General features: G+C 48.5%; 1 protein-coding gene and 1 pseudogene across 1 annotated transcript; one reads left to right on the top strand and one right to left on the bottom strand.

Moving 5' to 3' along the window:
* The first annotated feature begins 1,893 nt into the window (after positions 1-1,893).
* Positions 1,894-26,424, top strand: FXR2 (FMR1 autosomal homolog 2). The gene is made up of 17 exons (XM_034941449.4): positions 1,894-3,380; positions 11,522-11,574; positions 11,933-12,026; positions 13,599-13,670; positions 13,774-13,922; positions 14,675-14,768; positions 16,152-16,268; positions 21,680-21,850; positions 22,901-22,979; positions 23,310-23,419; positions 23,653-23,739; positions 24,032-24,254; positions 24,473-24,670; positions 24,760-24,960; positions 25,055-25,150; positions 25,300-25,400; positions 25,729-26,424. The coding sequence occupies exons 1-17, from the start codon at positions 3,300-3,302 to the stop codon at positions 25,822-25,824; spliced, it is 2,022 nt and encodes a 673-aa protein (XP_034797340.1). The 5' UTR covers positions 1,894-3,299; the 3' UTR covers positions 25,825-26,424.
* On the bottom strand, positions 6,552-6,645 carry LOC112437691 (small nucleolar RNA U13; annotated as a pseudogene).
* Positions 26,425-26,821: the final 397 nt, after the last annotated feature.

Below are 26,821 nucleotides of genomic sequence, written 5' to 3'. Positions count from 1 at the left end.
GCCAGGATTACAGGCGTGAGCCACCACACCTGGCCTTGGAAAATTTTGTTGAATAATTATTACTATTGATTTTAGATGATTTTATCCTTTCCAGATAATTATTTCTGTTATCACTTTCTGGAATTCTGGTTATTCAGATGTTGTATCCCATGGACTAATCCTTTAATTTTCTTACATTTTATTTTCCTTTCTTCTATCGCCTTTATTTATTTTTGTTTTTTATTTTAATTTTTTGAGATGGAGTCTCGCTCTGTCACCCAGGCTGGAGTGCAGTGGCACAATCTTGGCTCACTGCAACCTCTGCCTCCTGGGTGCAAGCGATTCTCCTGCCTCAGTCTCCCGAGTAGCTGGGACTACAAGCGCGTGCCACCATGCCCGGCTAATTTTTGTATTTTTAGTAGAGATGGAATTTCACCAGACTGGTCTTGAACTCCTGACCTCAGGTGACCTCAGGTGGTCCACCTGCCTCAGCCTCCCAAAGTGCTGGGATTACAGGCATGAGCCCTGTGCCTGGCCATGGTTGCAATATTAATAATTATTATAAATATTAATAATTTTTCCAGTGTCTTTCTTCTGCCATCACACTATGAAGTCAGAGACTTCCAAGTCTGTTTGTCTCCACCATTAAATACAAAAATTAAAAAATTAGCCAGATGTGGTGGCTAAGCTCAAAGGGCAAAAAAAAATAAAACTTAGTAAATTCATCACCTTATTTTCTAAACCTTTATCTCCTATGTTATCTCTTCCATGATTGGCATTACCATTTACTCTAATCCAAGAAGTGGATGGAACATAGGACAACTCCCAGAATGTGAAGTTTTCCTGCTACTACCCTTATTTCATGACAATTTTTCCTATTTTGAATTTCCCCAGCATTATTTATTATTATTATTACTATTTTTTGAGACAGAGTGTCGCTCTTTTTGCCCAGGCTGGAGTGCAATGGCACAATCTGGGCTCACTGCAACCTCTGCCTCCCAGGTTCAAGCAATTCTCTTGCCTCAGCCTCCCGAGTAGCTGGGTTTACAGGCATGCACCACCATGCCCAGCTAATTTTTGTATTTTTAGTAGAGATGGGGTTTCACCATGTTGGCCAGGCTGGTCTCGAACTCCTGACCTTGTGATCCACCCATCTTGGCCTCCCAAAGTGCTGGGATTACAGGCGTGAGCCACCGCGCCGGGCCACTATTATTATTGTTGTTGTTGTTGTTGAGATGGAGTCTCGCTCTGTCGCCCCGGCTGGAGTGCAGTGGCACGATCTCCGCTCACTGCAACCTCTGCCTCCTGGGTTCACGCCATTCTCCTGCCTCAGCCTCCCGAGTAGCTGGGACTACAGGCGCCCGCCACCACGCCCAGCTAATTTTTTTTTTTTTTTTTTTTTTTTTTGTATTTTTAGTTGAGATGGGGTTTCACCGTGTTAGCCAGGATAGTCTCGATCTCCTGACCTCGTGATCCGCGCGTCTCGGCCTCCCAAAGTGTTGGGATTATAAGCATGAGCCACCGCGCCCTGCCATTATTATTATTTCTAAAGAAGAAGTTTCACTCATTGCCCAGGCTGGAGTGTGGTGGCATGATATCCACTCACTGCAACCTCCAGCTTCCTAGGTTCAAGCGATTCTCCTGCCTCAGCCTCCTGAGTAGCTGGGACTCCTTCCGAGTAGCTGGAACTACCACGGCTAATTTTTTGTATTTTAGTAGAGACGAGGTTTCACCATGTTGGCCAGAATGGTCTCCATCTCCTGACCTCGTGATCCGCCCGCCCGTGATCTCGGCCTCCCAAAGTGCTGGGATTACAGGACTGAGCCACCGCGCCCGTCCTAATTTTTGTATTTTTAGTAGAAACAGGGTTTCGCCCTGTTGAGGCTGGTGTCAAACTTTTGGGCTCAAGTGATCCACCGCCTGAGCCTCCTAAAGTGCTGGGATTACAGGAGTGAGCCACAGCGCCCGTCTGAAACTATTCTTAAAGCTTTCTTTCTATTCTTTCTTTCTTTTTTTTTTTTTTTGAGACTGAGTCTTGCTGTGTCGCCCAGGCTGGAGTGCAATGGTGCGATCTTGGCTCACTGCAACTTCTGCCTCCCAGGTTCAAGGTAGTCTCCTGCCTCAGCCTCCCGAGTATCTGGGATTACAGGCGCGTGTCACCACGCCCGGCTAATTTTTGTATTTTATTAGATGCGGGGTGGGGGGGGTGGGTTTCACCATTTTGGCCACGCTGGTCTCGAACCCCTGACCTCAGGTGATCCGAGGACCTCAGGTGATCCACCCGCCTCGGCCTCCCAGAGCGCTGGGATTACAGGCGTGAGCCACCGCGCCCGGCCAAAACTTTCATTGTATCACAATCTCTTCAAGGTAAGAGCCATGACTCTTAAATCTACTACAGTACAGAGTTACAGATTCTTAAAATATCGGCGATGCATACGCGAAGAGGGTAAAGCTCAGCGCGTGCGCACCAAGCACCTTTTTCCTTGCGGCGACTCCTCTTCTTTTTTTTTTTTTTGGAGCGTGCGCACCAAGAAAGACAAAGGTGGGGAAAGTGACCAAGCAGTCGTTCAGGCGCATGCCCATCCCTAACTTGTCCAAGCCCGGTGGGGCCAGCGGCGGCGGAGTGGGTGTGGCCTGAGCGCTGTGTGACTGTGCGGCCGCCGCCCAATCGGACTGAGCGAGCCCGGCCCCTCCCTCCCCCTGATTGGTTGGTTCTCAGTGTTGTGGGGCGGGGAAAGGAAGAGACGGGGCGGCTGGGCGGTGGAGCGGTGAAGAAAGAAGGCTAATCTTGTTCTGCGCAAGCGCTAGCAAGCGACCAGGAGGGGGAGTGAGAGAGTGAAAGGGAATGTGGAAGCCCCGATGCGCTGGCTGGCGCTAGCTGGGGCTCTAACCTTGACGCCTGCGCCGTGGCCCTCGGGGCCCCGCGCGCAGCGGGCGGGTGCCCGGTGCGCCTGCGCAGTAGGCGGCGGTGGCAGGGGGAGGTGGAGGCTGTGGAGCGGCAGCGGCAGCAGCGGGTCCCGGGACTGAGGCAGCAGCGGGGGCGGCGGCGGGCGGAAGCTGAGGTGACGAAGGCAGCGGCGGCGGCGGCCGTTTCCCTCACGGTGGCGGAGACCAAGGCGGCGGCGGCGGACGGGGAGCGGCCCGGCCCCGGCCCCCTGCTCGTTGGCTGTGGCAGGGCCGCCGTGGGGCCGGCCCGGCTCCCGCCCCCCGCGGCTCCCCCTCCGGCTCCTCCTCCGGGGAGACGCCGGGGGCCTGGCCCGGCCCGCACTCAGACTGCTGCTGCAGCCGCCGCCGGGGGAGTCGGAGGCGGTGGCGGCGCCATGGGCGGCCTGGCCTCTGGGGGGGATGTGGAGCCGGGACTGCCCGTCGAGGTGCGCGGCTCCAACGGGGCCTTCTACAAGGTGAGACGGCGCGCCGACTGGGGACGCCGGTCCTTAGCCCCCTCCCCTGGCCGGAGCAGGAACGCGTGGGGCGGGATCGAGCTTCTGGAGCTGAGTCCTGGCCCTTAGAATCTTGGACCCTTGCTCCAACCCGCAGCCTTCCCTGGGAGACCGCTTAGAGTGAACCCTGTTCCTCTTATTTTTGACCCCTGTAAGGCACCTGCACCTGCTTCTACCCCCATCTCAGGGAGAATGAACTTCAGGCCATTATTGTCCCTGGCTTGGCGCTCCCGGCTCCGCAGGAGAGACCCCTTTACCCAGCTTCTAATTGACTGTGTCCGTTGTCTGGTGGAAGACATACCTTAGACCTTAATCACATCTTCCCCACGGTCCAAGCACATGGAGAATTGTCTTTCTTCCACACGGTCCCCTTGGGAAGGCCCTCTGTCCCGTATCAGATCCTTTCGTCTTCCTCAGAGAGGCCTCTGCCTACTGGCTCTGGAACACTCACCCCACTTTCATCTTATATTCCGGTTCCCAAGCCAAGGAGAAATGGTCAGATCCATTTACGACGTTTGGCATCTTTGACCTCAGGAACCCTGGGTTGGATCAGTCAAGTTGCTTCCCAGCCAGCCGTAAGGTGGCATCTTTCGCAAGTCTCTCACCCCACCACACCTTGATCTCAAGGCCCACTGGTCTACCATTCTACTCAGGAATGGATTTGAGGTCTCACTTAGACCTCAGATACCTTCAGGTCATTCATATAGTTTCTTCGTCTTGAGGCATGTAAGCTTCATAGTCATAATCTCTAAAAGGATCTCTGAAAGGAAGCTTATGAGGTTCCCTTCTGTTTATCTTAAGATTTCCACTTCTTGAAGACTCTTGGCCAACTATCCCAGTTCGGGAATCTGACAACCTTTTTTGGAAGACGGGATCATCTTTCAAAGACCCTTCCTTATTTCACCTCCCCCTTTGCCCAGGATTTGGTTCCTTAGAACTCCTTATAATACCACCTTCCTTATCTGCTCTGAATCTATTTTCTAGGACATTTTTTTCCCATTTAGATTAAGCCAGAGAGAGCCCTTTCTTGCCTCCCAAGAGTTTTTCTTTGTGTGACTGTTGGTATTCTGAACCTCTTTTGGATTTGATGCCTGGAATTGTCCTAGAGACTCCTGATTTCTGTCTCATTCTTTGATTTCACCCTGGGGAGCTGGGGAAGAGATACCTTCCCATGGCATCATTTGTTAAGAGTGGATCCCCCTTCCCCCTTTCCTTCAGTTCCCCTCAGGCCTTTTTCCCCCACTGTAGTCCTCTCTAGTTTCTCATGCCCTTGGAAATGTCTTTCTTTGACTCCTTCTCTAAGTCATATTTTTCTATAACTGCAGAGGGTCTTGTAATTTCTCTTGGGTGATTTCTGCCTGTACTTCAGTTGCTAAGTGCATTGTAGTCTTTTTTTTTTTTTTTTTTTTTTTGAGACGGAGTCTCGCCCTATTGCCCAGGCTGGAGTGCAGTGGTGCGATCTTGGCTCACTGCAAGCTCCGCCTCCCTGGTTCACGCCATTCTCCTGCCTCAGCCTCCCGAGTAGCTGGGACTACAGGTGCCCACCACCATGCCCGGCTATTTTTTTGTATTTTTAGTAGAGACGGGGTTTCACTGTGTTAGCCAGGATGGTCTCGATCTCCTGACCTAGTGATCCACCTGCCTCGGCCTCCCAAAGTGCCGGGATTACAGGCGTGAGCCACCGCGCCCGGCCATTGTAGTCATTTTTTACTCTTCATGCTTACCCATTTTTGCCTTACTTCCCTCATCAGATTTATTTCTCTGCAGTGACTGTGGGTACCCATGTCTAACTTACCTTCTCAATTCAAGTTTTTAGCTTTTTCTCCTAATATTTCTGTATTCCTGTGTAATCCCCAGGAATCACCTTATTCCCTGTCTAGCTGAAGGAAGCTCCCTGCTGATCTCTTTTTGTCATTTTGTGCATACTTGCCTAACTCTTGGGACTTTTTCTTCTAGCCTGCCTCCATAGCATTTCTGTTTTCTTTGGCAAAAGTCTCTAATTCCTTTCTGCTTTTGATAGAGCACATTTGTCTCTCATATCCTTTTCCCCAAACTTGCATTACCTTTGTTGAAATAGCTTCCTAAAGTGGCCCTCCCTGTTTACCTTGGTATCTTTTCCTTCATCTGGGTCCTTACCACCCCCAAATTCTGAGTTCCAAGAAAAGTGATTCTTAAGTTGAGTCCAAGATCAAGATACGATGTTTGCTTTGTTCTAGGAAGCGTAGGAGCCCTGCACAGCTGGGAAAGATTGGTATCCAGTTCAAATGAACTGTATGAGATGGCTGGGAAGGGACACGTTTTCCGTTCCACATATAAGTGTCCAGCAGAAAGTCTCTCTGAATCTTTTCCCTTTCTCCTGTGTGCTGTGGCAGTGATAGACTTGAATAGATGGGGACCAGGATACTGTGATTCAGAGAGTAGAGTTTGGGGTTGAGCTGAAAGCCAGGTAATGTGGTAATGTGGATCTGGGCAGGTTAGCATTTTCTGCCCTGTTCCTGAGTTAAAAACCACAAATCCCTAAATTCAGGCTAATCTTCCACTCTCAGTACCCTACAGATACTTATCCGTTTTGACCTTGCTGCTGATTTAATATTCATGACTCAGCAAACTTGGGATGGGTCAGGGAGTATTTACACTGCTTCTGGAATTGTACATTTGGGAAGGTCCCTTTCTCCACTCTCAGAATTGGGCCCTGTTGTCAGTTTTCTTTTCTTTCTTTTCCTTTTTTTTTTTTATTTGAGACAGGGTCTCCCTCTGTCATCCAGGCTGGAGTACAGTGGCGTGATGTCGTCTCACTGCAGCCTCCGCCTCCCAGGTTCAAGTGATTCTTGTGCCTCAGCCTCCCGAGTAGCTGGGATTACAGGTGTGCAACACCATGCCTGGCTAATTTTTGTATTTTCAGTAGAGACGGGGTTTCGCTATGTTGGCCAGGCTGGTTTCTGACTCCTGACTTCAAGAGATTCGCCCGCCTTGGCCTCCCAAGGTGCTGGGATTACAGGCGTGAGCCACCACACCCTCCCGTCAGTTTTCTTAAAGGATAAAATATTAGATCTGGGATCTAAGTTATTTTGTAGCTATCTGAAAATTAAGTTTGTCAGAATTTACTCTTTTTTTCCGTCTTTTTTTTTTTCATGTCAGACTGGCATCCGTAACAAGGGTTGAGGGAGGCATACCTCACACGTGAGCTTGAAACCTCAGTCATCATGCTTAAGACGTACAAAATGGTCTAATGTATTTTATTCTTTAAGTTGTACTCTCCCAAATGAAGTATTCACCGTCCAGGGCGCCATCTTCCTACTCCAAACCTCATCTGGATATCCTAATCCCCATTCCTTTCTTAATCAACATGGCATCCTCAGCTTCAGTACTTGGTTTTTACTCAGACTGTTCCTGCTCTTCTCCTAGAACCCCCTCCTTTGCTTTGGGAGTCTAGAACTAGAAGACGGTGAAGGTGGGGACCAATTTTATATCTTCTAATTTGAGGAAACCAAATTACCTAGGAACCTGGGGCTCTCTCTTCCTCTGCTGGCTTGGTGCCAGGCTCCAGAAGCCAAAGCCAGGTGATGCTATGGCCACTGAATCAAGTTATCCTCTGGATCTAGGTGGCTCCCTAATACATTCCACCCACCTGCTCTTGCCTTCCCCTGCTTATTTTCACAATGAGCGTAGACTGAGCAGAACTTGGGGCTCACTTCCACCACAGATACCCTTGGAGAAAAAAACTAGTATGGGATGAATGGGTGGAATTTAGGAGCAGAGACAGGATTGGAATATGAAGTTGGGGACAGAGCTAGTTTTGGAGACTAATTGAAGGAAAAAGACCCTGGAAATATAAGGGTTGAGTGAGATTTGGTTGAACTGCTGAGTAATGTGAGAGATTACTCCATTCTGAGCTTTGCATTTCTGCCTTGGAAGTCATGGTAGCTGGGAAAACTAGGGTAATATTGCTGCTCACCCTGGGGCCAAGCCTAACATGGTGGAGGAGAATTGGATTACACCATAGGCATAGCCGATTTGAATATATCTAGGAGTAGAAATCTCTCCACAAAAGCAGTAAATTAGTGATTCTCATCTCTGTCTCTTTTCCACTTCTTTCTGTCAGTGTAACTCCTGCCTTGATAAACTACTTCTAAGGCTTGGAGTAGACATTTTGGGTAAAGAATTGGATAAAGTCAGCGGAAGAGGCTGGTTGGAATAATTCTAGAAATCCAGACGACCCTGCAGCCTCTGCCTCCTGGCTTCAAGTGATTCTCATATCTCAGCCACCCTGAATAGCTGAGGTTACAGCCATGTGCCACCACGCCTGGCTAATTTATATGTGTGTGTGTGTGTATATATATACATATATGTATGTGTATATATATGTATATGTATACATATATATATAGTAGCAATGGGGTTTTGCCATATTGGCCAGACTGGTCTCGAACTCCTGGCCTCAGCTGATCTACCGACCTCGGCCTCCAAGTGTTGGGATTACAGGGAAAAGAAGAGGGAATGGATAAAATATTAGTGGTTGTGGGAGTGGGGAGGACACTTGAGCAGGAGCTAAGGGAAGAACCCAAAAGGGAAGAGACACCCAGGCAAGTAGAAGTAAAAGTGCCTCAGAAGACTTGAGAACAGTCGGAGTCGGCATTAAACCTGAATGAACATGCTCATAACTCAGGTTCTTTTTGAAAAAGGAAAAAAATCTGAATGAAGAGTAGAAAAAACATTTCTGGAGAAGAGAATGTCAGAGGAAGAAAAAGCATGGGTAAAAAAGAGGCCAGGAAGTACCAGTAGTAATTAAAGCCTTGGGCAGTAGTAAGGCTCTAAGAAAGAACATTCAGTCAAGAATGATCTTGACTGACTGCAGCCTCTATAGCAAGACATATCCCTAAAGACGAGAAAGGTGGCTTGTATGAAGAGTGAAATGCAGGCTTAGATTTTCCCATCGTAAGGAAATAGCAATCTGGTAAGTGTTTGTGATTGATTAGTTCTATGAGGTGGGAGCTGTGCATTTGCCAAGGGCATTTTTGGTGTTTTCTCTCCTAAGCTTAGCCTTTGTCCCTAGCAGCAAAGCTCATGAATAGTTCTTGTGTATTAGCCTTTTGAAACCTCTAATTCTTTTATTTTTGTTTATTTATTTTGTTTTTTGAGTCACGGTCTTGCTGTGTTGCCCAAGCTATGGAGTGCAGTGGTGCAATCACAGCTCACCACAGCCTCGACCTCCCTGGCTCAAGTGATCCTCCCACCTTAGCCTCCTAAATAGCTGGGACTACAGGCACAAGCCATCATACCCTGCTAGTTTTTAAATTTTTTGCAGAGGTGAGGTTTCCCTGTGTTGTATGGGCTCTCTAATTTTTTTTAAAAACATCTTTATTGAGCTGAAATTGACATACAACAAAGTAGACATATTTAAAGTGTGCCATTTGTTAAGTTTTGACATGTATGTAACTGAGTCCATCACTGCAATCAAAGGAATGAACATTTCTGTCACTCCCAAAAGTCCTCCATCAACTACCAATCTTCTGTCATTATATATTAAATTGCCCTTCCTGATTTTTGATAGAAATGAAAAGGCAGTTCAATTCAGCTAAGAAAGGATAGTCTTTTCTTTTCTTTTCTTCTTTTCTTCTTTTTTTTTTTTTTTTTTTGAGGCAGAGTTTGCCCTGTTGTCCAGGCTGCAGTGCGATGGCATGATCTTGACTGACTGCAGTCTCTAACTCCTGGCTTCAAGTGATTTTCATGCCTCAGCCACCCTGAATAACTGAGGTTACAGCCATGTGCCACCACGCCTGGCTAATTTATATATTATTATTATTATTATTTTTTTTTTTTTTTAGTAGCGATGGGATTTTGCCATATTGGCCAGACTAGTCTCGAACTCATGGCCTCAGCTGATCTGCCAGCCTCGGCCTCCCAGTGTTGGGATTACAGGCGTGTGCTACCACCCCTGGCCAGAAAGGATAGTCTTCAACAGACAGTGCTGGAACAAGATATCTTTAGGTAAAAAATGGGCTGGGCACATTGGTCACACCTGTAATTCCAACATTCTTGGAGGCTAAGGCGGGTGCATTGCTTGAGTCCAGGAGTTCAAGACCAGCCTGGGCAACATAGCGAAACCCCGTCTCTATTAAAAAAAAAATTTAATTAAAAAGTATATTAAAAATAAAAAAAAGTGGCCTGGTGCGATGGTTCATACCTGTAATCCCAGCACTTTGGGAGGCTGAGGCGGGTGGATCACCAGAGGTCGGGAGTTTGAGACCAGTCTGACGAACATGGAGAAACCCTGTCTCTCTTAAAAATACAGAATTAGCCAGGGTGGTGGCCCATGCCTGTAATCCCAGCTACTTGGGAGGCTGAGGCAGAATTGCTTGAACCTGGGAGGCGGAGGTTGCGGTGAGCCAAGGTTGCACCATTGCACTCCAGCCTGGGCAACAAGAGCGAAACTCTGTCTCAAAAAAATAAATAAAAATTTAAAAATTTAAAAAACATTGATCAATACCTCATCTTATATATAAAATTTAATTCAAAATGGATCATAGGCTGGGCACAGTGGCTCACATCTTTAATTCCAGCTTTGGGAGGCTGAGGCAGATGGATCACCTGAGGTCAGGAGTTCGAGACCAACCTGGCCAAGATGGTGAAACCCCGTCTCTACTAAAAATATAAAAAATTAGCCTGGTGTGGTGGCGGTTGCCTGTAATCTCAGCTACTCGTGAGGCTGAGGCAGGAGAATTGCTTGAACCCGGGGGGTGGAGGTTGCAGTGGGCCAAGATTGCGCCATTACACTCCAGCCTGGGTGACAGAGTGAAACTCTGTCTAAAAATAAAGGATTATAGATGTAAATGTAAAACAAAAAACTAAAAGTTTAAGAAGAAGACATAAGAGAAAACCTTTGTGGCCTTGGATTAGGCAAAGATTTCTTTTTCTTTTTCTTTTTTTTTTTTTGAGATGGAGTTTTGCTCTTGTTGCCCAGGCTGGAGTGCAATGGCATGATCTTGGCTCACTGCAACCTCTGACTCTCAGGTTCAAGTGATTCTCTTTCCTCAGCCTCCCAAATAGCTGGAATTACAGGCATGCACCACCACACCTGGCTAATTTTTGTATTTTTAGTAGAGACGGGGTTTCACCATGTTGGCAGGCTGGTCTCGAACTCCTGACCTCAGGTGATCTGCCTGCCTCGTCCTCCGAAAGTGCTGGGATTATAGGCGTGAGCCACTGTGCCTGGCCTGGGCAAAGATTTCTTAGATATGAAACCAAAAGCACAGTTGATAAAATAATAAATTCATAAGCTAGACCTTTTTCAAAATTAGAAATCCCTAATTGTATGTGAAAAATAGGGAGAAGGTAGAAAAATTGGGAGCATAGGGGTGAATGCATGGCTTTGGCCTCCTTAGTGAGGACACAGACCACAGGAGGTGGATCAGCTGTTCAGTCATCCCTCTTGCTCTTGTCAAAATATCAAGATTGGAGTCTTCCATAAATTTTATTATCCTTTATAAATTATCAGTGTCATTCTAGATTCAATTCTAGTATTAAAAAACCGATGTTTTAAAATTGAGTCTTAATTTTTCCTTCTGTAAATTGTGTTCATCACAATTTTGAACTTGTCTAGTGTTCCAATTATTGTCTTAGGACCCATGCATCAGGGCGGCGAGTCTGCTCAGATCTCTTGCTGTATTGCGGAGGTAGGCCCTTCTCTCTCGACAGATCCTCATGTCCTCTAGGTGTTCCAGGACAGCCTCACACTGTCTCATGGGATATTCTTAGCCTTGCTGAATGTTGTTGGTATTTTAATTGAACTCTGGCAGGCTGCTTAGCACAACAGGAGGCAGACAGATAGGGAGGCCCCTGTGGGAGCCTGAGTAGATCACTGGTTTCCAGGCTGTTCTGATGCAGGTGGTACATACACCTCTCCATGACAATATCATTTCCGTTCTCTGTTTGACTGCCCATATTCTTTCCCCAGTGCAGCCTTTCAGGCTGTCTCATTACACCACTTGTGTCCCTATCTAAAACTCAAGTTTAAGGTTTTGTGGTGTCTTATTCCCTTGATGGCTAAGGTGGAAGTAAAAGGTCATTTTATTTTTTTTGCTTTTTTCTAAAATCCATTCTAGGGCTTTGTGAAGGATGTCCATGAAGACTCTGTCACCATCTTCTTTGAAAACAAGTAAGACCTTGGGAATAGAGAATCCAGCATACTAGGTCCTAGAAGGAGAGTGGAGAAGAGGGGGCAGCTGAGTCCTATGAGGCATGTAATAGGTTGGGAGAGCTGAGGGTTTGGGTGGGAACTCATATGGATCCCAGGAGAGGAAAGGGCTGAGAATTTGGTGAGGGTGGGGGCATTTGACCCAGTATTTAGAGTCTAGAAAGAGATGGAAGACACTACTATGGAGCAGGGCCTGGGGTTTAGCCTCTAATTATCCAGATAGGTGGAACTCGCCCAGCTGAGGCAATAACCCTTTTGTAAAGAAATGGGCAACCATATCAGTCAGAGTAGCTTTTTCATATTATTGTTTCTATTATAGCTGGCAGAGTGAGAGACAAATTCCTTTTGGGGATGTCCGGCTACCACCTCCAGCTGACTATAATAAGGAGATCACAGAAGGGGATGAAGTGGAGGTAAGGGCTGTGGAGTACACCTTTCTAAATGTCACTTTTCCCCAGGATTCTAGGCTTTTCTCTGGTTGGTTCATGTTCCTTCCTCCCCAACTAAGCCATATCCAGCCATGTAGCCTATGGAAATGTAAAATGCAACAGTTCCCCTTTTATCACTGTTGTGATCAGCCAAACTCTCAGGAACATCCCCAGTTTCAGGCGATTTGCCTTCCATTTATGGTAACAGCATCTAAAATCCAGTGCCCTCTGATTTTTGTTGTTGTTGTTGTTGTTGTTGTTGTTGTTTTGAGATGGAGTCTTGCTCTGTTGCCCAGGCTGGAGTGCAGTGGCGCGATCTCAGCTAACTGCAACCTCCGCCTCTTGGGTTCAAGCAATTCTTCCACCTCAGCCTCCCAAGGAGCTGGGATTACAAGCACCTGCCGTCATGCTTGGGTAATTTTTGCATTTTTGTAAAGACATGGTTTCACCATGTTGGCCAGGCTAGTCTTGAATTTCTGACTTCAGGTGATCCACCCGCCTCAGCTTCCCAAAGTGCTGGGATTACAGGCATGAGCCACCATGCCCTGCCATCCTCTGATTTTAATTAGTTCCTTCCTCTGGTTTCTTGTATCCTTGGTTTAAGATACATCCCAGGCTGGATGCAGTGGCTCACACCTGAAATCCCAGCACTTTGAGAGGTCGAGTGGGGCAGATCACCTGAGGTCAGGAGTTCAAGACCAGCCTGGCCAACATGGTGAAACCCCATCTCTACTAAAAATACAAAAAATTAGCTGGGCGTGGTGGCGGGCGCCTGTAATCCCCGCTACTTGGGAGGCTGAGGCAGGAGAATCGCTTGAACCCAGGAAGTGGAGGTTGCAGTGAGCTGAGATTGTGCCATTGCACTCCAGCCTGAGCACCAAGAGCGAAACTCTGTCTCAAAAAAAAAAAAAAAAAAAGATGCATCCCAAATATCTTTTTTTTCTTTTTGAGATGAAGTCTCACTCTGTTGCCCAAGCTGGAGTGCAGTGGCGTGGTCTCAGCTCACTGCAACCTCCACCTCCTGGTTCAAGTGATTCTCCTGCCTCAGCCTCCTGTGTAGCTTGGAGTACAGGCATGTGCCACCACACCTGGCTAATTTTTGTATTTTTAGTAGAGGTGGGGTTTTACCATGTTGGCCAGGCTGGTCTTGAACTCCTGACTTCAGGTGATCAGCCCACCTCAGCCAAAGTCCTGGGATTATGGACATAAGCCACCGCGCTTGGCCTCTTTTTTTTCGTGGAAGTGGGGTCTCACTGTGTTGCCCAGATCGTTCTTGAACTCCTGAGCTCAAGAGATCCTCCCACCTTGGCCTTCCAAAGTGCTGGGATTATAAGCGTGAGCCACTGTGCCCAGCAGCCCCAAATATCTTAATGGTTGTTCTATTGTTTATGTTGCCCAAGCTGGTCTTGAACTCCTGGGCATAAGCAGTCCTTTTGCCTCAGCCTCCCAAAGTGCTGAGATTACAGGTGTGAGCCCCACCGTGCCTGGCCTCCTCATCCCTTTCTTGATGCTTTTGGGTGGTCTTCAATATCTCTTTGATTCTCTACTTTTCTTTAGGTTTATTCTCGAGCCAATGAACAGGAACCTTGTGGCTGGTGGCTGGCCCGGGTGCGGATGATGAAGGGAGATGTGAGTGACTGGGAATGCCTTTGGAGAACTACTGAAACAAATATTTTATTCATAGAAAGTTGCTCAGGTCATCCACAACTTCTCCTTTTTTACCATGTGCCAGTTCTATGTCATTGAATATGCTGCCTGTGATGCCACCTACAATGAAATTGTTACCCTGGAGCGACTTCGGCCAGTTAATCCCAATCCCCTTGCAACCAAAGGCAGCTTCTTCAAGGTTACCATGGCTGTGCCCGAGGATCTGAGAGAAGCGTGAGTGTTAAGGATGGTGGGAATGAGGGCCCTCTTTACAGCCCTAATCTCTGGCTTTATTTCTCCCAGGCATCACTCCCACTTTGCAGTTTTCTCTGTTGTTCCCCTGGCCCTCTACTAGAGCCCTTCTTGCTAAGAAGACACTTAGTTTCTTTATTTTCCCATCCTTGTTCTTTAACTGTGGTGTCCCTTTTCTTTTCTTTTCCTTTCTTTCTTTTTTTTTTTTTTGGAGACAGAGTTTTGCTCTTGTTGCCCAGGCTGGAGTGCAGTGGCACAATCTCGGCTCACCGCAACCTCCACCTCCTAGGTTCAAGCGATTCTCCTGCCTCAGCCTCCCGAGTAGCTGGGATTACAGGCATGCACCACCACACCCGGCTAATTTTGTATTTTTAGTAGAGACAGGGTTTCTCCATGTTGGTCAGGCTGGTCTCAAACTCCTGACCTCAAGTGATCCGCCTGCCTCAGCCTCCCAAAGTGTTGGGATTACAGGCATGAGCCACCGTGCCCGGCCCAGTCCCTTTTCTTTTCTTATTTACTCAGCCCTGCTCCTCTGAATTTTTTTTTTTTTTTAATAGAGACAGGGTCTCACTATGTTGCCCATGCTAGTCTTGAACTCCTGACTTCAAGTGATCATCCTGCCCTAGCCTCCCAAAGTGCTAGGATTACAGGTGCAAACCACCATGTCCAGCCTCCCCCGAACTCTTCACTGTACTCTCTGCATTCTGCCCTCTGAGTACTTTTTTCCTCTGCAGCTGCTCCAATGAAAACGTCCATAAAGAGTTCAAGAAAGCCCTGGGAGCCAACTGCATCTTTCTCAACATCACAAACAGTGAGCTCTTCATTCTGGTGAGTTTATTCTGCCTGAATTTCACATAAGCCTTTTGAACATTTTTTCTTTTTCCCTTTTTAACCCTTTTGCAGAAAGAGAAGGGCTTAAATGTGCTTATATTTATTTGTCAAGAGGACTTTATTGCTCCTGACTCCTACAGGCCCAGGTAGCCCTACCTTTTTTTTTTCTTTTTTTTGAGACGAAGTCTCACTCTTGTCGCCCAGGCTGGAGAACAATGGCACGATCTCGGCTCACTGCAACCTCCACCTCCCGGGTTCAAGCAATTCTCCTGCCTCAGCCTCCTGAGTAGCTGGGATTACAGGTGTGCGTCACCACGCCGGCTAATTTTTTTTTTTTGAGATGGAATCTCACTCTGTCGCCCAGGCTGGAGTGCAGTGGCGCGATCTCGGCTCACTGCAACCTCCACCTCCCAGATTGAAGCGATTCTCCTGCCTCAGCCTCCCGAGTAGCTGGGATTACAGGCGCCTGCCATCGCGCCTGGCTAATTTTTTTTTGTATTTTTAGTAGAGACAGGGTTTCACCATGTTGGCCAGGCTGGTCCTGAACTGCTGATCTCCTGATCCACCCGCCTCGGCCTCCCAAAGTGCTGGGATTACAGACATGAGCCACCGCGCCCGACATGCCCGGCTAATTTTTGTATTTTTAGTAGAAACAGGGTTTCACCATATTGGTCAGGCTGGTCTTGAACTCCTGACGTCATGATCCGCCCGCCTTGGCCTCCCAAAGTGCTGGGATTACAGGCGTGAGCCACCACGCCCGGCCTCTGACCTTTTTTTTTTAAACCTGATAATCATGTTGCCATCTGGGTTAGAGACCCTCTCTTGATATTTGGACTTTCAGAAATAGAGTATGTAGCTCTCACCTTATGCTTGCTCCTTGCTTTCTCTCTAAACCATTTTCCTTCAGTACCCTGATAGTCAGCCTTTGTGGGACTGACAATGAGTCTCCTCCTTCCTAGCTTCATTTCTTTTTTTTTTTGAAGACAGAGTATTGTTCTGTCACCAGGCTAGAGTGCAGTGGCGCAGTCTCGGCTCACTGCAACCTCCGACTCCCGGGTTCAAGCGATTCTCCTGCCTCAGCCTCTGGAGTAGCTGGGATTATAGGCATGCGCCACCACGCCCAGCTAATTTTTGTATTTTTAGTAAAGACAGGGTTTCACCACGTTGGCCAGGATGGTCTCGATCTCATGACCTCGTGATCCGCCTGCCTTGGCCTCTCAAAGTCCTGGGATTGCAGGCATGAGCTACTGCGCCCGGTCTCCTAGCTTCATTTCTTAACCCTTTTCCCGGGACTTAGGCTTCCTGATTTCTAGTCCCTGGCTCTCCCTTAGTGTTTATTCCAAGCCAATTTTAATGACTTTCCCACTGGTTTCCTCCCAGTCAACCACAGAAGCCCCTGTGAAGCGAGCATCTCTGCTGGGTGATATGCATTTCCGAAGCCTGCGCACCAAACTGCTACTTATGTCCCGCAATGAAGAAGCTACCAAGCACCTAGAGGTAACTTTTAGCTCCTTTTCCTTCTGCTGAAGGGTATTGTCTTCCTCCCTTCCTACCCTGTCCTCCACCCATGCTCTTGTGTTTACAGAACAAAGACTAAGGCTTTTTCTGGGCAATTAAACCTGGGTCAGCTATTTTATCTCAGACTCCTCCAGATGGCAGAGCTCTATCATGGTATAGTGCAATTATTTTCAAATTTCTTTTAGCCAATTTTTTTTTTTTTTTTTTTTGGGAGACAGAGTCTCACTGTGTCGCCTAGGCTGGAGTGCAATGACACGATCTCAGCTCACTGCGACCCCCGCCTCCTGTGTTTAAGCGATTCTCATGCCTCAGCCTTCTGAGTAGCTGGGATTACAGGCGTGCACCACCACACCCGGCTAAGTTTTGTATTATTAGTGAGATGGGGTTTTGCCATGTTGCCCAAGCTGGCCTCGAACTCCTGGCCTCATGTGATCCACCCGCCTCAGCCTCCCAAAGTGCTGGGATTACAGGCGTGAGCCACCACACCTGGCTGAATGGTTTTTTTTTTTGAGACGGAGTCTCGCTTTGTCACCCAGGCTGTAGTGTAATGGCATAGTCTCAGCTGACTGCAACATCCACCTTCTGGGTTCAAGCGATTCTCCCGCCTCAGCCTCCTGAGTAGCTGGGACTACAGGCGTGTGCCACCACACCCAGCTCATTTTTGTATTTTTAGTATTGATGGGATTTCACCATGTTGACCAGGCTGGTCTCAAACTCCTGACCTCATGATCCACCTGCCTCGGCCTCCCAAAGTGCTGGGATTACAGACATGAGCCGCTGCGCCCGGCCTTGGTCTTGAACTTCTAGACTCAAGAGATCCATCTGCCTGTACTTTGCAAAGTGCTAGGATTACAGATGCGAGCCACCACATGCAGCCTAGACTAGAATATTTATTTTTTAGGGTGGGCGCGGTGGCTCACGCCTTTAATCGCAGCACTTTAGCACTTTGGGAGGCCGAGGCAGGCAGATCAATCCGAGGTTGGGAGTCGAGACTGGTGAAACCCCATCTTTACTAAAAAGACAAAAATCAGCTGGGCGTGGTGGCACACGCCTGTAATTTCAGCTACTCGAGAGACTGAGGCAGGAGAATCGCTTGAACCTGGGAAGTGGAGGTTGCAGTGAGCCAAGATTGCGCCATTGCACTCCAGCCTGGGTGACAAGAGTGAAACTCTGTCTCAAAGAAAAGATATGACCGGGCGCAGTAGCCCACGTCTATAATCCCAGCACTTTGGGAGGCTGAGGCGGGCAGATCACCTGAGGTCGGGAGTTCAAGACCAGCCTGGCCAACATGGGTGAAACCCCGTCTCTACTAAAACTACAAAAATTAGCCAGGCGTGGTGGCAGGCGCCTGTTGTCCCAGCTACTCAGGAGGCTGAGGCAGGAGAATCGCTTGAACCTGGGAGGCGGAGGTTGCAGTGAGCCGAGATCACACCATTGTACTCCAGCCTGGGCAACAAGAGTGAAACTCCATCTCAAAGAAAAAAAGGATATTTCTTGTTTTTTTGTTTGTTTTTTGAGATAGCGTCTCTGTCGCCCAGGCTAGAGCGCAGTGGTGCTATCTTGGCTTACTGCAACTTCCACCTCCCAGATTGAAGCGATTCTCCTGCCTCAGCCTCCCAAGTAGCTGGGATTACAGGTGTGTGCCATCACACCTGGCTAATTTTTGTCTTTTTTAGTAGAGATGGGGTTTCACCATGTTGGCCAGGCTGATCTCAAACTATGGACCTCAGGTGATCTGCCCACCTCGACCTCCCAAAATGTTGGGATTACAGGTGTCAGCCACCACGCCTGGCCTGACTAGAGTATTTCTGTGAGATCTTTTTGAATTCTGACATCGTATAATTGTCAGATTCCCTTTCGTTGGTATTATACTATTCTAAGTGAATAGGGTGTGTGTGTTTGAATACCATTTCCATTTATCAAGGGAATTGATCTTTTTGGGAGGCTTTTTTCTGTGCCTGTGCAATTTCTGGGTCATGATAATCTTTGACTTCTTCAGGGATCCTGCTCAGGGCACTGGCAGGTAAAAATTCACCATTACCTTCAGATGATACAAACTTTATTTTTTGTTTTTGTTTTTTGTTTTGAGATGGAGTCTCAGTCTGTTGTCCAGGCTGGAGTGTATGTAGTGGTGCGATCTCAGCCCACTGCAGTCTCTACCCCCCGAGCTTAAGTGATCCTCTCACCTCAGCCTTTGGGTGGGTGGGATTACAGGTGCATGCCACCATACCTGGCTAATTTTTTTTTTTTTTTGGAGACAGTTTCCCTCTGTCACCCAGGCTGGAGTGCAATGGCACAATCTCCGCTCCCTGCAACCTCTCGCTCCTGGGTTCAAGCGATTCTTGTGCCTCGGCCTCCCAGGTAGCTGGGATAATAGGCACGCGCCCCCACGTCTGGATAATTTTTGCTTTTTTAGTGTTTCACCATGTTGCCCAGGCTGGTTTTGAACTCCTGACCGCAGGTGATCCACCTGCCTTGGCCTCCCAAAGTACTGGGATTACAGGCATGAGCCACTATACCTGGCCCTAATTTCAGTATTTTTAGTAGAGACGGAGTTTCACCATGTTGGCTAGGCTGGTCGCGAACCCCTGGCCTCAAGGGATCCACTTGCCTTGGCCTCCCAAATTGCTGGGATTATAGACATGAGCCATTGCACCCGGCCTAATTTTTTGTTGTTGTTTTTTAATTTTTTGAGACGGAATCTCATTCTGTCGTCCAGGCTGGAGTGCAGTAGTGTGATCTCAGCTCACTGCAACTTGTGTAGTTAGCGCAGAGTGAGCAAAGGGAGACTGATACAAAATTCGGTCAGAGAGTAGATCATGTAAGACATGTACGGTAGGCTGAGGAGGGGGGATTTTATTGTGCGTATACTCAGAAGCCATTGAGTTAACAGTGCCTTCTGGTTTTTTGTTTTGTTTTGTTTTCGAGACGGAGTCTCGCTCTGTCACCCAGGCTGGAGTGCATTGGCGTGATCTCGGCTCACTGCAAGCTCCACCTCCCAAGTTCACGCCATTCTCCTGCCTCAGCCTCATGAGAAGCTGGGACTACAGGCGCCTGCCACCACGCTCGGCTGATTTTTTTGTATTTTTTTTTTAGTAGAGATGGGGTTTCACCGTGTTAGCCAGGATGGTGTTGATCTCCTGACCTCGTGATCCACCCACCTCGGCCTCCCAAAGTGCTGGGATTACAGGCGAGAGCCACTGTGCCCGGCTGAAAGTGCCTTCTGTTTTAAACTCCTGTTTCAATGACAGATTGAAAGGGGGGCAAGAATGGAAGCAGGAACAGAGCACAGTAGTCCAGGTGAGAAACTTGAACTGGAGTGCTAAAGGAAGAGAGAGAGAGTAGTTTTATATAGGATAAATTTTACGAGTAAAACCAGTAGGACTGACAGGCTCTGTGATACTGAGAGATACATATTTGGTCTCCTGACCAGGCTCCTGGCATTCAACTTCTAAAATCCTTGGAATCTCCAGTGATGTGTGTTTTTGTGTGCTGATGAGTTGATTCATGGCTAGCCCCTCTAGGTGGCTTCATGATTAGAGGGTTGGAACTTTCAGCCTCACCCCCACCAACTTCCTGGGAGGGGAATGGGGCCAAAGGTTAAGGCAATCACTGAGGATCAGTGATTTAATCAGTCATGCCTAGTAGTGAAGCCTCTAAAAACCGGAAAGGGGCCGGGTGCGGCGGCTCACGCCTGCAATCCCAGCACTTTGGGAAGCCGAGGCAGGTGGATTGCCTGAGGTTAGGAGTTTGAGACCAGTCTGGCCAGCATGGTGAAACCCCTTCTCTACTAAAAATACAAAAAAAGGGAGGCAGAAGTTGCAATGAGCAGAGATCACGCCACTGCACTCTAGCCTGGGTGACAGACCCCATCTCAAAAAAAAAGAAAAAAAAAGAAAACCCAGCTGTTCTGCAAGCTTATCTAGAAGACGCTTATAAGTCATTGTAGATCTCTTCCCCTCCCCTCCTAATGTAGTGATTTTGAACACTCAACTTAGTTTATTTTTCCAACTTTCTCTTCTTGCCTGGTATAAATCCTTGGTATAATTCAGTCCTATCCAACTTGGAAGTGGGAAGTAGTGTATTTCAATCTAGGAATGTCTCCTTTCAGGTATTGTTTCTATTTGGTGCTTACAACATGGGATTCACTCCTCTAAAACCTTTCCTGTCTTCCTGCCCCTGAACCCAGGGGTTCCTCTAAGGACTCATTGAGAAATGAAGTGAAAGCCTGGTGTTCTAGAGGCATGTTTTCTGTTTTTCTTAACCCCTCACTTTTTTTTTTTTTTGAGACAGAGTTTTGCTCTGTCACCAGGCTGGAGTGCAGTGGCATGACCTCGGCTCACTGTAACCTCCAACTCCCTGGTTCAAGCAATTCTCCTGCCTCAGCCTCCCAAGCAGCTGGGATTATAGGCACACCCCACCAAGGCCAGCTAATTTTTGTATTTTTAATAGAGACGGGGTTTCACTATGTTGGCAGGATGGTCTTGATCTCCTGACCTTGTGATCCACCTGCCTCAGCCTCCCACAGTGCTGGAATTACAGGCGTGAGCCACCGCGCACAGCCTACCCCTCACTTTTTACTTAAGTTGTTGAGTTTTATTTGGGGATGAGTTGATATTTGTTTGATTAAGGTAAGAGTTCCTTACACTTGCATGTACCTTGTGAGAAGTACTTTCACACCAGCCTTGTCTAATCCTCTTGCTAGTCTTGAGAATAAGATAAGTTGGATATAATCACTTAGCAGATGACACAAGAGGCAGAGTATGTTTTGTTTAAGATCACACAGATAGATACTCTTAGGGACAGATACTGTTAGGGCCAAATCCAGAACTTCGGTGTGTCCCAGTCCAAACTCTGCCCTCTTTACCTTTCCTCCCCCACAAACCACTGGTATTTGGAAGGAGTGGAATTAAAAGTTCCTGACCTTGGCCGGGCGTGGTGGCTTATGCCGGTAATCCCAGCACTTTGGGAGGCTGAGGCGGGTGGATCACCTGAGGTCAGGAGTTTGAGACCAGCCTGGCCAACATGGTGAAACCTTGTCTCTACTAAAAATACAGAAATTAGCCAGGCATGGTGGTGGACACCTGTAGTCCCAGCTACTCAGGAGGCCGAGACATGAGAATCACTTGAAGTCGAGAGGTGGAGGTTGCAGTGAGCTGAGATCACGCCACTGCACTCCAGCCTGGGCGACAGAGCGAGACGCCATCTCAAAGAAAAAACAAAAAGTTCCTGACCTTTCCACACAGGTCCTCGTGGTCAGCGGACTCCAGAGTGGTTCTAGCTTTCTATTAATATCACACAGTTTTCCTTATTTAAGTTATGCAAAGGGTCGTGTGCCTGGGACTGTGAGATTCTACCACCATGATTCCTACAGTGACTTTTCCTTTCAGACAAGCAAGCAGTTGGCAGCAGCCTTCCAAGAGGAGTTCACAGTGCGAGAGGACCTGATGGGACTGGCAATTGGGACTCACGGTGCCAACATCCAGCAGGCCCGAAAAGTACCTGGGGTGACCGCCATTGAGTTGGGTGAAGAGACCTGCACTTTCCGCATCTATGGGGAGGTCAGCAAAGGATGTCTTTCTTCTGGGTCTCTTAGGGGATAGAGGGAAGAGAGGCCGAAGTAGAAAATAAGCCTCAAACTGGGCACAGTGGCTCACACCTGTAATCTCAGCACCTTCGGAGGTCAAAGTGAGAGGATCACTTGAGCCTAGGAGTTTGAGACCAGCCTGTGCAACATAGTGAGACCCAATCTCTACAAAAATTTAAAAATTAGCTGGAAGTAGTGTGTACTTGTAGTCGCAGGTACTTGGGAGGCTGAAATGGGAAGATAGAGGGGAGGATCACTTGAGCCTGGGAGTTTGAGAACAACCTGGACAACATAGAGAGACCCTGTCTTTACCCCCCAAAAAAACCAAAAACCAAAAAACGTTAACTGAGCGTGGTGGCATGCATCTGTGGCCCCAGCTACTTGGCTACTTGGGAGGCTGAGGCAGGAGGATCACTTGAGCCTGGAAAGTCAAGGCTGCAATACACCATGATGGTGCCACTGAACCAACCTGGGCAACATAGTCAATAGAGTGAGACCAAAAAATCAAAAAAATAGACCAGATCTCTGTTGCCCAAGCTGGTCGTTAACTCCTAGCCTCGAGCAATCCTCCCTTCTTAGCCTCCGAAACTGTTGAGATTATGGGTGTGAGCCACTGTGCTTGGCCAAGGTCCTCTGTTTTTTTTTTAAGTTATTTATTTGTTTAATTTTTTTTTTTTTATGAGATGGAATCTAACTCACTCTGTTGCCCGGGCTAGAGTGCAGTGGCACAATCTCAGCTTATTGCAACCTCTGCCTCCTGGGTTCAAGAAATCTCCTGCCTCAGCCTTCTGAGTAGCTGGGATTAGAGACATGAGCCACCATTTTTTGTATTTTTAGTATTTTTGTATTTTTGTATTTTTAGTAGATATGGCGTTTCACCATATTGCCCAGGCTAGTCTTGAACTCTTGAGCTCAATTTATCCACCTGCCTCCAGCCTCCCAAAGTGCTGGGATTACAGGCGTGAGCCACCACACCCAGCTGGTCTTCTGTTTTAGTAACAACTCCCCGCTGTTCTTCCTTTAGACTCCCGAGGCTTGCCGACAGGCCCGAAGCTACCTTGAGTTTTCTGAGGACTCAGTGCAAGTGCCCAGGAACCTGGTTGGTGAGTTGGTGGTGTGTATATACAGTTAGAGGTCAGAATCAAGATTCTCTACAGTGATTCTGAGCTTTTATCCAGGATTGGCACCTCCCTGTGGACTCCCAGTTTCACAAGGACAGAGAAACAGTCTGTAATGGGAGTGATAAAAATGAAAGAATAAATTTCTAGGGATTGTAACATTTTGTCCTGTAAAAACACATCAGAAACCTAGAAGCAGGAGAATGAAGTAAATGGAATCCATATAAAGAAAATGAGGCTGGAAGACGGTGTATCAGCTTTATTCTTATTTCCTTAAAAAAAAAAAAGGCTGAATTCCTCATTTACCTATTCCAGGCAAAGTGATTGGAAAGAACGGGAAAGTGATCCAGGAGATTGTGGATAAATCTGGTGTGGTGAGGGTTCGAGTGGAAGGTGATAATGACAAGAAGAACCCCAGGGAGGAGGTATGGGTACGGGGCAAGTGGGCATAGAGATTGGTTTCCAGAAGTAAATGGGATTGTCCTCTGAGGGCTGGGATTGTTCTTTGAGAGGGTGGAGTACGGAAAGTTGTTTAACACTAGTAGATTTAGAGCCCAGAATGATCCCACTGGGCAGGCTCCCCTAGGAGACTGGGCGGCGTTAATCCTTCCATTTCATTTTCCTTTCTGATCCATCGTTTCTGCTCTCTGTTCTCCAGGGAATGGTTCCCTTCATTTTTGTTGGCACCCGAGAGAACATCAGCAATGCCCAGGCTTTGCTGGAATATCACCTCTCCTACCTGCAGGTACCCAGGCCGGGAGAGAAAAATGCTGGGTGTGAAAAGGGAACTAAGACTGCTGTGGGGGTCAACTCAGGGATTTTGGTTCTCTGTTTGTCTCTTCGTGTAGAACAGAAAACATTTGTGGAAATTTGGGGCTATAGGGTTGGGTCCCAGAATTTTCCTTGTTTAGCCAGTGTCTTCCTTCTCCTTGCATTCCTGAGAGATTAGATATAGAGGGACAGTCAGGGTGGAGAAGCATGAAGAAAGGCACTGATCTTATTTCTCCTTCCCCTTCTTCCATCTTTTACCCAACCAGGAGGTAGAGCAGCTTCGCTTGGAGAGGCTACAAATTGATGAGCAGCTTCGGCAGATTGGGCTGGGCTTTCGCCCTCCTGGGAGTGGGCGGGGCAGCGGTGGCAGCGACAAGGCTGGATATAGCACCGATGAGAGCTCCTCCTCCTCCCTCCATGCGACTCGAACCTATGGGGGCAGCTATGGGGGCCGTGGCCGTGGCCGGAGGACAGGCGGTCCTGCCTATGGTGAGACAGTTATGGGAACAGGAGGCAAGGAGTGGCAGGGCTTGTGGGTAGAGGCAGAGGTCTGGATGGAAGTTTGGGGAAATCTGGAATGGAGATGATGAAAAAGTGATTGATTGGCTGGGGGACTTGCGAGTGAGAAGAATTCTTCCAGTTTGGGGGATGTGATGGATCCTGAGGTGGGATGAATGGCCGTGAATAAATCCCATTGTGTTCTTCAGGCCCCAGCTCAGATATGTCTACAGCTTCAGAGACTGAGTCAGAGAAGAGAGAGGAGCCCAACCGAGCTGGGCCTGGCGACAGGGATCCCCCAACCCGAGGGGAAGAAAGCCGGAGGCGGCCGACTGGGGGCCGGGGTAGGGGACCCCCACCTGCCCCCCGGCCCACTTCGAGATACAATTCTTCATCTATTAGCTCAGGTACCAGACAGCTGGGTTCATGAATATGGGCCAAAAGGAAAGATGATGGGCACCTGACTGCCAACTCCTCCTCTTCTTCCTCTGACCAGTGCTGAAGGATCCAGACAGTAATCCCTACAGCCTATTGGACACGTCTGAACCAGAGCCCCCGGTTGATTCAGAACCTGGGGAACCCCCCCCAGCAAGTGCCAGGCGCCGCCGCTCCCGCCGCCGCCGCACTGATGAAGACAGGACCGTCATGGATGGAGGCCTGGAATCAGATGGGCCCAACATGACAGAGAATGGCCTGGGTGAGGGTGTGCCTGGGGTCTGGAAAGTTAGAGATGGGTAGGAATCGAGGGTGGGAGGTTGGATGTGTGACTCTGGTTTTTTCCTACCCTACAGAAGATGAATCAAGACCTCAACGTCGTAATCGCAGCCGCCGCCGCCGTAACCGTGGTAATCGGACTGATGGCTCTATCAGTGGAGACCGCCAGCCAGGTCAGCCAACTCTGGACACCAGAATCCTTCCTCAGAGCTGAGAGAATGGGATGCTCACCCCTGTGAAAATCAGGGGTTCGGGTTCAGTGGGTGTCTTAGGCTGGCTACCAGAATTCCATCTGAAAGTCTTAATCTCCTGCCTTCCCCAGTGACTGTGGCTGACTATATCTCACGAGCAGAGTCTCAGAGCCGCCAGAGGCCACCCCTGGAACGCACTAAACCCTCAGAAGACTCTCTTTCAGGACAGAAGGTAGGCAGGCAAGATGTGCTTTACCCCATCCCTTTTTTGTTGTTATTCTGGGGCAGGGGGCACAAAAAATTTCACATATCTCCTACTGAATTGCAGAGGCAGCTGTGTCTGATGGAGTTTAGACCAGTGTAAACTTTGAATAGGATAGAGAAGAAAGTGTGGTTCACATTTTCTGGATCCCAAGTAAGAGAGACTGGATCATGAGATCAGGGAACCAACCTCTGGATCACCAAATGCCAGGAGGGCTTGGATGGTAGGGAATGTCTCCCACCTGAATTTCTACTCACCGCTTCTTGCTTTTCTGTTTTCTTTCCCACTTTCCCCTCAGGGTGACTCTGTCAGCAAGCTTCCTAAGGGCCCCTCGGAGAATGGGGAGCTCTCCGCCCCCTTGGAGTTGGGTAGTATGGTGAATGGGGTTTCATAAAACCTCCAACCTGCACCCCTCCCTTCTCCATCTCGCTTGCTGCCCAACACCATGGCCCTCACAGGCCCAACTGACCTGCGCTGGAGCTGCTCTTATCTAGGGGGGAGGGGGGTGGCACAGCAGCTTGGGTACCCCCCAACCTCCAGGAGCTAGTGGAGGGGTGTGTAACAGGGTCATACCCCCTCCCTCTTGTCCACCCTACCCCCAGGGTAAGGGGAGCCTCTCTCCTTCCCCATCAGACTGGATGTGCCTTTATCCTCTAATGCCCCAATCTCTCTCTGAACACCCCCATTCTCCACCTGTTGGTGGGGGGTGCTCCTTGACCCACCCAGATTTGACCGTTCAGGGGGCCTCCCCTGCTATCCCTCCTCCCATCCTGTACCCCCCATTTCTGGGGCCTCATCACTGTGGAAGACGGGGATAGTAAGAGATAAGTGGGTGGGAGGCACGGGGAAGGTTTTGGAGTAGAACCAGGGGTGTGTATGAAGGGGGGTGACAAGGTCCCCCGGGGGAGGGGACCAACCTTGTCTGGTGGATGAGAAGGCGTATTTATTTTTCACTGTACAGTATTTAAAAAGAGAATAAAAAAATCCAAATGGCTGTCTGGCTCCTGTGCCTTCTTTGTCCCCAGTTTGGTCCATTTGTTTCTCTAGGACTGACCTGCCCTGGCCCCTGGCTCTTGTTTTCTGTTCCTCCACATCTGACTTCTCTTCATTGTCTCTTGTCCCAAAGATGGTCTTACTTCTGGGAATTCCTGACATTCCTAAACTCCCCAGGCCCAGGTTCTCCCTCCTGGTTCAGAGGAGGGGGGCTTGTGCCTTGTTGCTTCTCCCCTCCCCCAAGTTTGCTGGTGGAGGGAGTTGGGCCACTCCTATACCCTGAGTCACAGCACAGGCTAGGCAGGGCTGCTCAGAGCTGGAGCTGTTCCTGTAGAAGCTGAGAGCCAAGGCAGGCTGCTTAATCCGATTACCTGAGGCCTGGGGCTTGGGCTGGGCCG

This window comes from Pan paniscus, chromosome 19 (genome assembly GCF_029289425.2).
Source record: "Pan paniscus chromosome 19, NHGRI_mPanPan1-v2.0_pri, whole genome shotgun sequence".
NCBI classification, from domain to species: Eukaryota; Metazoa; Chordata; class Mammalia; order Primates; family Hominidae; genus Pan; species Pan paniscus.
The sequence above is the reverse complement of the archived record's forward strand: the minus strand, read 5'-3'. Positions and strand labels throughout refer to the sequence as shown.

Coding starts and splice junctions, on each gene's coding strand:
- FXR2 (XM_034941449.4), top strand. CDS start 3,300: ATGGGCGGCCTGGCCTCTGGGGGGGATGTGGAGCCGGGACTGCCCGTC. Junction 16,269..21,679: donor AAGCTACCAAGCACCTAGAG/GTAACTTTTAGC, acceptor TTTTCCTTTCAG/ACAAGCAAGCAGTTGGCAGC. Junction 21,851..22,900: donor CTTTCCGCATCTATGGGGAG/GTCAGCAAAGGA, acceptor TTCTTCCTTTAG/ACTCCCGAGGCTTGCCGACA.